The 10,043-nt window shown below is 49.3% G+C and overlaps 1 protein-coding gene across 1 annotated transcript; it reads right to left on the bottom strand.

Moving 5' to 3' along the window:
* Positions 1-345: 345 nt before the first annotated feature.
* CRABP1 (cellular retinoic acid binding protein 1) lies at positions 346-8,827 on the bottom strand. Its single transcript, XM_008015719.3, has 4 exons — positions 8,657-8,827; positions 7,931-8,109; positions 5,243-5,356; positions 346-649 (listed from the first exon to the last, which is right to left on the bottom strand). The coding sequence occupies exons 1-4, from the start codon at positions 8,724-8,726 to the stop codon at positions 599-601; spliced, it is 414 nt and encodes a 137-aa protein (XP_008013910.1). The 5' UTR covers positions 8,727-8,827; the 3' UTR covers positions 346-598.
* Between the last annotated feature and the right edge of the window lie 1,216 nt (positions 8,828-10,043).

Here is a 10,043-nt window from a genome sequence, read left to right as displayed (position 1 = left end):
CCCCATCCTTTGCTGGCTCTATTCATCCTGCCAGTATAAACAGGCTCTTCATTATGAGCTCTTCCCTGTTAACCCTTTTAAATGTGCCCTTTCCTGCTGGGAACTACTGATACCAAGTAATTCAATTGAACAGCCACATTGGGAGGCGCAATCACACCTGGATCTGCAGTCTGGATCCAGCCAGTCTGCGGGAGCCCAGCTTACAACCGCTGATGTATGCTCAAAGCCCCACACCGAGGCCAGCAGGCCAAAGCTGAGAGTACCACACAGACCAACACAGCGCCAAGGACAGTAGGTACACAGTAACTCCCATGTTGAAACTGAAGAGGCAAACCAAAAAAGGGAAAAGGTTAAGACACATCCAACCAGTTTAATGACTTCGAAACCATGCAAATGCCGAACTATGGAGCATTAGGGATACAAGAGGCACCAAGGCCTGGGGGGCGGGGGTGGGGGACACTACAACATTGTCATGGGGAAAATGGGGTCACCTAATATTGGTAGGAGAAAAGGGCGGTCCACCGGCAGCTCAGAACTATGATATATTCCTCAGGGGAGCCTGCATCCCTTCCTGAAAGGAGGAGCAAGCCAGCTGCCTTCACTCTCGGACATAAATTCTGGTACAGACCACGTCATCGGCGCCAAACGTCTGCAGAGAAGAAGAAAAGGAAAACCAATCAGTGCAGATGCCTGCGCAAAAATGTTTAAAGCATGTCACTAATAAGGCCACTTATTGCCCTGTTAAAAACTCTTTGTAACAGACATTCAATTTCCTGTGTGTGTGCTCATGCTAAGCATTAAGGGATTTTTTTCCCCCTTAAGCGCTATTGGCAGAGAGGGAACCAGGGTATAGAATTATGTTATACACCATTTTCCTTTGCTTCTGGAACCTGTAAAATGCTGACATAAGAAATGCCAGGAGTTTTGGTTTTAAAATTAAACTGAAAGGGAAAGAATGTCACAATGGACATTTCTGAAGTGGCTCTGTCTCTTTTCAAATGACTTCAAGATAGAAAGAAGCTCAAGCAGCTGGGGTCATGGGGCCCAACACTCACCAGCCAGTTCTGTTCCTTGCTTTGGAGAAGGAATAGAACTGCTTTCCAGGAAGCAGTCATCTAACCTGGGAGACAGGCTGAGATGCTGTATGTGTAATACTCGAGTCACCTGCAAGCTAGAAAATTGGTCTCAGCTGCAAAAGCACAGCATTGGCATCCAAACCTAGCTCTGTAGCTCACAGCTGGCTAAGCTTGGGGCAAATGTTTTCCTCTCGTGGCCTGTTTGGGAAAGGGGCAGGCAGGGGCTGGTGTTGAGGAGAGAGGTGGAATTGACAAGATGATCATCGCAAAGGCTCTTCCAGCTAAAATTCTATGGCCCTTTGTTTGTTGAGAGGATACGAATCATTGCACAGATGGAGGAGGATGTTCTTCTGCTGGCCCCTGAAATGATATTGCCCATAAGTAAACTGTCTCAACTTTCCCCCAAAACTAGCAATTATTCACAGGCCTGCTCTCCTGGGCCTCTCACAGGCAGTTAGAACAGGGAAAACAATATGTATGTTAAAAAAGAAAAGAAACAGAAATTCCCCAGTCTGTAAACCCAATGTGAGTACGTTTGTTTGCAAATGTACATTTATGTGCCAGAAGGTCCTTATCTTTCAGATTCTCAAAGTGGCCTGAAATTAAAGAGATGTTAAAACCACTGAACGAGGCATTTAGCTATCCTAGGATCTTTATATTCTTACCCTGCCCTCTTAGTTGGTCATGAGATGCTCTCAGAGAACATATGCTAAAACATTATTCAGACACGTGTGCTGCAGGGAAATACTTCTAGTCCTTAGTGACTGACGAAGCAGATGCCCATCACTAACTTCTTTTCTTTTTGAGACAGCCTCACTGTCGCCCAGGCTGGAGTACAGGGGTGTGATCTCGGCTCACTGCAACCTCTGCCCCCCAGGTTCAAGCCATTCTCCTGCCTTAGCCTCCCAAGTATCTGGGACTACAGGCACACACCAACACGCCCAGCTAATTTTTGGGTATTTTTAGTAGAGATGGGGTTTCACCATGTTGGCCAGGCTGCTCTCAAACTCCTGACTTCAAGTGATCCACCTGCCTCAGCCTCCCAAAGCGCTGGGATTACAGGCGTGAGCCACTGTACCCAGCCACTAGCTTCTTTTCATGCTAGGGATCTCCTGACCAGACTGGCAGGTATACCAACTTCTGGACACCTTTGTCCTAGCTTCTTCTCTATTAGGAAGAAATGCAGGTGACTCTGCATGCTAGGGGGTGTGGGGCATGACTTTCCCACCATAAGTCCACCTCGCAGATGTCTGGACGCCTCAGAACCATGTTCATTTTCCATACTTCTTTGAGTTCTACAGCCACAGACTGTCAAATAGCTGCCAACATTTGGGTATTTAACGCTGTACCCTGGAGAAACTATTCTCGCTAGCTGACAGCTCTCCCAGGCTAACAAATGGCTTCATGACATGAGAAGAAATCGCCACATTTCCAACCACATTTGAAGTGCCCTTCTCAGTCTGCAAACTATGCTTAGAGATTCCTGACAGAAACTCTCTGTAGAATATTCCAGAGTGGTCTGTGGGAGTATACTCAGTTTTCAAAGGAAGGCAACTTATAGCCTGGGGGCAATTTACTGTTGGCGCTGGGAGAGCATATTTCAACTTAACTAGAATAATTGCCTCTTGTTATATAGAGACTGCATCTCTCTGCGTTTTAGATTTATTAATGATAATAACCCTTGAAACAAAAGCCCACATTTCAGATCCCAAATGCCAAGAGTTAACACTCCCTTTCCCTTTGAGGCTTATATATATGTTTGCTGTTCCAGCGAAGGATGCAGGGATAGAACTGTAGTTGGGAGGAGGGAGGATATGAAAGTGATGGGGTCCATCTAGCAGAATTTGGCCTGTGACGCCAGCTGCTCGTATACTACAGAGGTTAATAAAATCACTCTTTCTCAGAGCCAACCGATCCTACTGAACCCTCAGCTACATTCTAAAACTCTAAAATCATCTCCCTCTTTGCTGTCTCTGGTACCAGTAAACCATATACGCCTTTTCTCCTAAATTTCCATGTCTCAGCCTCAAATTTCTCCCCCAAACTCAGCAAGTATCCCTTCCCTGGAAACAATATTAACCAGGTTGCAAATTAAGCCAGTCCTTTCTCTGTGAAAGGAGAAAGCATGTTAAATCATCCCAGGGAAGGACAAGAGGAGAAAGAGAGAAAGATCAAGCAGTCTCAGTTCAAGTAATAGACAGCTCAATTTAGGGTCTTCTTGCAGAATAAACATGTAATTTCAAGCCTGAGAGGGACCTCAGGGATCAGACTTCAGCTTAACCCCTCATTGTATAGCATGGAAAGAACTTGCGAAGGGAAGGCCCATGCCCAGGTCACACCGCAATTCCTTTCCTAGCGCCCTTCAGCAGGCAGTCTCCTGTTCACAACATTTCAAGGTGACATTCACTAAGATGGAGCAGAGATTAACAAAATACCTCATGAAGAACAAAGGATATAATTTTCTGATTACCCAAAACAGCTTTCCCCTTTTCTAGTCTGGAAGAAAAGGGTTGTTGCAAAAACCTTAGTTTGTGGTTTTTGTTTTTTTTTTTTTTGAGATAGGGTCTCAGCTCTGTTGCCCAGGCTGGAGTGCAGTGGCACGATTACAGTTCACTGCAGCCTCAAACTCCTGGGCTCAAGTGATCCTCCCACTTCAGCCTCGAGTAGCTGAGACTACAAGCATGTGCCACCACACTCAGCTAATTTTTTTTTTTTTTTTTTTTTTTTGTAGAGGCAGCAGTCTTACTATGTCGCCCAGGCTGTTCTCAAACTCCTGGGCTCAGCCTCCCAAAGTGCTGGGATTACAGGTGTGAGCCACCAATCCCCGCCCAGTTCTGAAACACAAAGGGAGAGTGACAGGGGATTGTTCTGTCCTCAGCCTTCCTTTGTTCTCTACCTCAAAAAGGGGGATGAAATGTGTGCTTAAGTTATAGAGGTTTCTAATTTGGCCTCACCAGGTAAGTTTTGTTTGGCTGGGAGCGGGTATTTAAAATGTTTTCGTCTGAATTTTTTCTTTTTTTTAGAGACAGAGTTTCTGTCACCCAGACTGGATGGAGTGCAGTGGTGCCATTTCAGCTCACTGCAACCTCTGCCTCCCGAGTTCAAGCGATTCTCCTGTCTCAGCCTTCCGAGTAGCTGAGACTACAAGCCCATGCCACTATGCCTGGCTAATTTTTGTATTTTTAGTAGAGATGGGGTTTCACCATGTTGGCCCGACTGGTCTCAAACTCCTGACCTCAAGTGATTTGCCTGCCTCAGCCTCCCAAAGTACTGGGATTACAGGTGTGAGCTACCATGGCCGGCCAATCCGAATACCATTTTTCCTTCTTTTTTGAGACGGAGTTTCGCTCTTGTTGCCAGGCTGGAGTGCAATGGCGCGACCTTGGCTCACTGCAACTCCCGCCTCCTGGGTTCAAGCGAATCTCCTGCCTCAGCTTCCTGAGTAGCTGGTATTACAGGCATATGCCACCACGCCCGGCTACTTTTTTATTTTTAGTAGGGATGGGGTTTCTCCATATTGATCAGGTTGGTCTCGAACTCCCAACCTGAGGTGATCTGCCTGCCTCGGCCCCCCAAAGTGCTGGGATCTGATCACTTTTAAGGAAAAGCCTACCTTTTTTAGTTCTAAAGGGGCTCATCTCTCCACACTGTGTTATATTCAGACACTTCCCAAATTAGCATTCATTGCCTGGCTCCCAAAGGCCATTGGAGTTTGCAAATCACAGGTAAAAATGTTCTCTAAGGCTCTGAGTGCTGATGTGATAAAAATTACTGAAACCTTTCCCAGCCAGCAAAAGGGGAAATGAGAATGAAAAAAAATCCCTTCTGCCATGTGAGCATGGGGACCTCATAGGGCCCCTGATGAGAGGGGAGCTTGGCTTAAAGCATGTCACCGCCACTGGGATGTATTAGTGTGGATAGTGGCAGGCACTCCAGCCTGTCGCTAGCCCCTATTCTGCCCTCTGAGCCACTCCTCTTTCCTGCCAACCATTTAACAATGATTTCCTCTGACCTGAACTGTCATCTCGGGTTTTCTGCTCTAATTTTAATCCAGGGCAAATGGTGCCTTTCTCTGAAAGGCCGAGTGAGGAGGACATATTTGTGGGGTCCATCTCGGGCACCATCTGGGAGAACTTCAGGATTATTTCAGGGTCAAGGGGCCCTACCAGGATAAGCTCATCGTTGGCCAGCTCCCGGGTCCAGTAGGTTTTGGGGCCATCCCCTTCAAGAAGAGTTTGCGTGCAGTGGATCTTGTTCTCATTCTCCCAAGTGGCTAAACTCTGCGGGCAGGAAAACCATTAGTGACATTAATTACAGTCTCAGCAGCAGGAGCAGGAGCAACAATGAGCATTGAAAAATAATTGCTGTGCAGAGAATCAACACATGGTCCCTGTCAGCAGGCCACAGATTCTTCTCCACTGAGCCTTAGAAAGTTCAAATTCAGAGTGCTGGTCACAGATTTTATGGGGTATAAATACACTTTGTATAACACACACACACATACACACACACAATCTGTTACTGAAGCAGCAAGGCCTTAGGCATGCTTTACATCTCTAGGAATAAAATTTAGAGCATGAAATGATTCATTTATATAAAAATTAGCTACCCCTTCAAACAAATTGGATTTTACTTATTTTTATTTATTTATTTATTTTTTGAGATGGAGTCTCGCTCTGTTGCCCAGGCTGAACACAGTGGCACAATCTCGGTTCCCGACAACCTACACCTCCCAGGTTCAAGCAATTCTCCTTCCTCAGCCTCCTGAGTAGCTGGGATTACAGGTGCCCGTCACCACGCCCAGCTAATATTTTGATATATTTAATAGAGATGGGGTTTCACCAGGCTGGTCTCGAACTCCTGACCTTAAGTGGTCATAATTTGGATTTTAAAAGCAAGAACCTTCACATCAGAACCACAAGATTTTTCAACAGTTAAGACACCAAGCTTGCAACCACATCTGTCATCAGCCTATCAGGAGCACGATTCCCTGCACGGATTTTGGGATAAGAACGTCCTTTCCTTTTTTTTTTTTTTTTTTTTTTTTTTGAGACAGAGTCTTGCTCTGTCGCCCAGGCTGGAGTGCGGTGGCCGGATCTCAGCTCACTGCAAGCTCCGCCTCCCAGGTCTACGCCATTCTCCTGCCTCAGCCTCCCGAGTAGCTGGGACTACAGGCGCCCGCCACCTCGCTGGCTAGTTTTTTGTATTTTTTTGGTAGAGACGGAGTTTCACCGTGTTAGCCAGGCTGGTCTCGATCTCCTGACCTCATGATCCGCCCGTCTCGGCCTCCCAAAGTGCTGGGATTACAGGCTTGAGCCACGGCGCCCGGCCTTAAGAACGTCTTTCTGTTCACTCCTCATCAGATGTAGTGCACCCCTATGCTGATAAACCTGGGTGTCTTTGGCTCTGAGGGTTAAAATGCTGCCACTTTCCTGGTTACGTCCCTTTAGAAAAATTTTAAAAAGCAAATCAATCTGAAGGGTCTTCATGCTTTTGGAGGTGGGAGGCAAAAGGGGGGATTTCCTGAAGTTTTCTCCAGTGTCTGCACAAAGCAAAGTGTGGTACAGCTGGGCTGGGGGGTGAGCCAGAGCTGAATGTGCACATAATCAGTTTTTAACTAACACATGGGACACATTCATTAGGCAAGGTGTGGGGGGGGGGGGCGGTGCATAAAGCCTCACTCTCCCGGCTGTTGTGTGAACCTTTAATTTTTTTTAAAGCAGAATTACCCTCCCTGGCAGTAGCCACCATTGGATGTCCCCAAACTGAGCCCTGCCTGTTGCTAAGCCTCCTCTCTTAGACTCCCAGCCCTTCACTCTATGCTGTCTTGCTCTTTGTTTCTGCACTGTAGTTTGGGCTTCAGATCCCAACCGCTCCAAGCGTGGAGATCATTTTCAGGCTATGACAATTCTGGGAGCCAAAGATTGCCTCCTAGATCAGCCTGCTTCCGTGGGGCTTTGTTTCTTTGTCCTTCCAAGCCCAGTGCTCAGAGAGTCCCATTCTGAGATCAGACCAGGCACTGCTCAGGAAAGGTGAAAGACACAATTTCCCACTCTCTGGAATGTTATGACTTTTTTCTTTAAAAAAAAAAAAAACAAAAATTGGAGAAAGGAAGGGAGACATTCTGTCACTTTTAAAATAAGTGGTAGCTCCAGTGATTATTTTTCCATCTGGTTAACCAAATGTAATTTTTGCCCATGCAAAAAAGGAATGTACAACCCCTTGCTTCAGTCCACCGGTTCATCCCTGGGCTGATGTATGGAGAAATAAAAAAACTCTTGCCTTTGAGGACTAAGAGAGGGCAACTAGTCCATTTTCCCAGCCAGAACCTGCCTTGCTTTTGGAAAGCTTCCGCGGTTCCTTTAAGGAACCAGGCTGAAGGTGGGTGGGGAGAGGTGTCGGGGCCATCGGGACCGCTGAAACTGGATCCAGAGAGTACCCAGGCGCGGGGGATACGGCAGGAAAGGAATGCAAGAGCTGCCGCTTCACCTGCGACAGAGAACCTGGCGTCCCCTGCAACCTCCTCCTCCCGCGCCGCCCGCGCTTGGCGCCTCAAACCGCTGCAAAAGCCACAGCTGGGAAAGCGGCGCAACCCAGAGCCTGCTCTTTAAGCGCGGCTGTTAGCACCCTGGGAGGCGGCTTAGGGATGGGGTTGAGAAGGAATGAAGGTAATACTTTGTCTTGAGCCAGGGGCAACTAGGATGCATAAACCCCCTCTGCAAACAGCCAGTGCACACACCCTGCAAGGAAGGCGCGCCACAGGCTGCAAAGGGAGACATAGGTTCCTCCAGCAGCAGTGGGCCGTGGGCGCGGAGTGGGGACCCAGGGACGCTGTACTGGCTCTGGGGTCTCACCCTGCACTTGCGTCCGTCCACCGTCTCCTCTTCAAAGCCTTCTCCGACCTTGAAGTTGATCTCAGTGGTGCGCACCGTGGTGGATGTCTTGATGTAGAACTGATCCCCGTCCTGGCGGATCTCCACGTGCGGCTTGGACGCAGCCGCCACGGCCACTTTCCTCAGCATGGCGTTCACACCTGCGCAGGGTGCACCACAAGCTCGGGTCACAGGGCCTCGCCGCCGGTCTCGCGACCGGTCGGGCGTTGCTCATACCCTAACTTTAGAAAGGGGCCTTAAAATTGACCCACTCGTTTCCCTGCCCTCGCCCTTGTTTTCTAGATGAGAAACTGAGGCACAGAGAGGGTAAGTGACTTTCCTCGAGTTGCACAGTGAATTCGTGGCAGAGCCTGGTCTCAAATTTGAGTCTCCAAATTTAAGTCCCGGATCCTCCTTGCTCTCCAGTAATCTCTCCTCGCTGTGATCTAGCACGCAATAAAGTCCGCACCATCAAGGAGGGCGGCAAACATTCAGCAAACGTTCCCTGAACGCATGGTTCCGGGCTCTCTACCAGCTTCTCCGAGACCTGGTGCGCCTGGGAGACAAGGCGATCTATTGCCCCGGGGACTCCCTCCTGCCTGGGAGCCCCAACTTCCACTCCCGCCCCCCAGGACCGGGGCACTTCCGGGACCAGGGTACCTCCGGGCCGCCTCTACCCGTCGGGGCGCGCCCTCTGCACCAGCTTACCCAGTGCCTTGAGCAGCTCGTCGAAATTCTCGCTGCTGCGCATCTTCCAGGTGCCAGCGAAGTTGGGCATGGTGGCGGTGCTGGCGGCGGCGGCAGGTACGGACAGCGGCAGCGCAGCGGGCACACTCTGAGCGTACGAGGCGGAGACTGGGGCTTTGCGCCCAGTGCTGCGCGCCTTGAGTCACTAGGAGAGCGCCCCCCACCCGGCCCGGCTTCTGGCCCCGCCCCTCCAGCCCTGCCCCCTATCCCTGGCGGTCCCTACCCGGTATGAGCTCAACTGCCAGCCCAGTTGTGCCTCAGCCTCCAGAGGTGCGGGCACCCGCTCTCCAACTGGGGTCGCCTCCACCTCCCTCAGGACACTCACATCCCGCTTTAAAAAGGGTGGTGGAAAAGGGTTAGCTGAAACAAGATTGGCTTGGAGGGGATAACTGTTAAAGTTGGGCGGTGTGGACTTGGGTTATCATTCTACTCTTCTCTCTACTTTTGAACATGTTTGAAAATATCCATAATATAAACTTAAAGTGGCTAGCGGGGCCATCAGGGCACGGGACCCACTCTTTCTTCACCTCTGGTCGTATCTACTGGGTGTGCCCAGACGGTCCCCCTTCCCTCCCAGTCTGGGATCCTATTCTGAAACCCCCTCCCTGCATCCCCAGGCCCCCACAGGACCCATGGGGAGTGAGTGACTGGAAACTCCAGCCCCCATCAACACCAGCTTGGGCACTGCTGCGCGAATCCACGAACTGCGGGTCCTCCGCCTTCCGAGTGCAGGAGGGGGCCTGACCTTTGTCAGGGCTCAGGACAAACTGTGGGTCGAGAGGCCTGGACTGAATGAGCTCCAGAATCTGGGCTAGGTGCGGCCTGTTTTGCAAAATCGTGAGCCTTTGCACTCTTTCCGCAAGCTGTGAGGAACAAGGGGAGGAAGGTTTTGCCCTTCTCCCTTTGCTCCCAAATAACCTAAACATCACAACCTAAAGTCCCCTTGGTGTTTCCACTAAGGGAGTACAAACACGTCACCATTACCCTTGTAGCTCTTCTGTGTACATTTTCCTTCCAGCCTTTTCTCACTATTTTACCATCTGCACACCTCAGCCAAACTGTACAACTCAGGATTCTAGAATGTGCCCTGCATCTTATCTCTAAGCTTTTGTCCATGCCATGGCCTCTTCCTTGAATGCCTCTTTCCTCTTCAGGTTAATCAAATCTTGCCCCTTCACCAAAGCCCATCTCTATGCTGTCTCTTTTGTGAAATTCAGTTTCCTAATAAACTGTGATTATTTTTCTCTGAATCGACAGGATCCTTGTCTGGTCCTGCTCTTCTTCAGGTCTTAGCTCTGCGATAAACTGAACTCCTGGAGGGCAGTGATTGTTTATCCACTTGTCCTCC

The sequence above is a fragment of the Chlorocebus sabaeus genome, chromosome 26 (genome assembly GCF_047675955.1).
Source record: "Chlorocebus sabaeus isolate Y175 chromosome 26, mChlSab1.0.hap1, whole genome shotgun sequence".
In the NCBI taxonomy this organism is placed as follows: domain Eukaryota; kingdom Metazoa; phylum Chordata; class Mammalia; order Primates; family Cercopithecidae; genus Chlorocebus; species Chlorocebus sabaeus.
The sequence above is the reverse complement of the archived record's forward strand: the minus strand, read 5'-3'. Positions and strand labels throughout refer to the sequence as shown.

Coding starts and splice junctions, on each gene's coding strand:
- CRABP1 (XM_008015719.3), bottom strand. CDS start 8,726: ATGCCCAACTTCGCTGGCACCTGGAAGATGCGCAGCAGCGAGAATTTC. Junction 8,110..8,656: donor CGAGCTGCTCAAGGCACTGG/GTAAGCTGGTGC, acceptor CACCCTGCGCAG/GTGTGAACGCCATGCTGAGG. Junction 650..5,242: donor CCAACGATGAGCTTATCCTG/GTAGGGCCCCTT, acceptor TCTTCTCTGCAG/ACGTTTGGCGCCGATGACGT.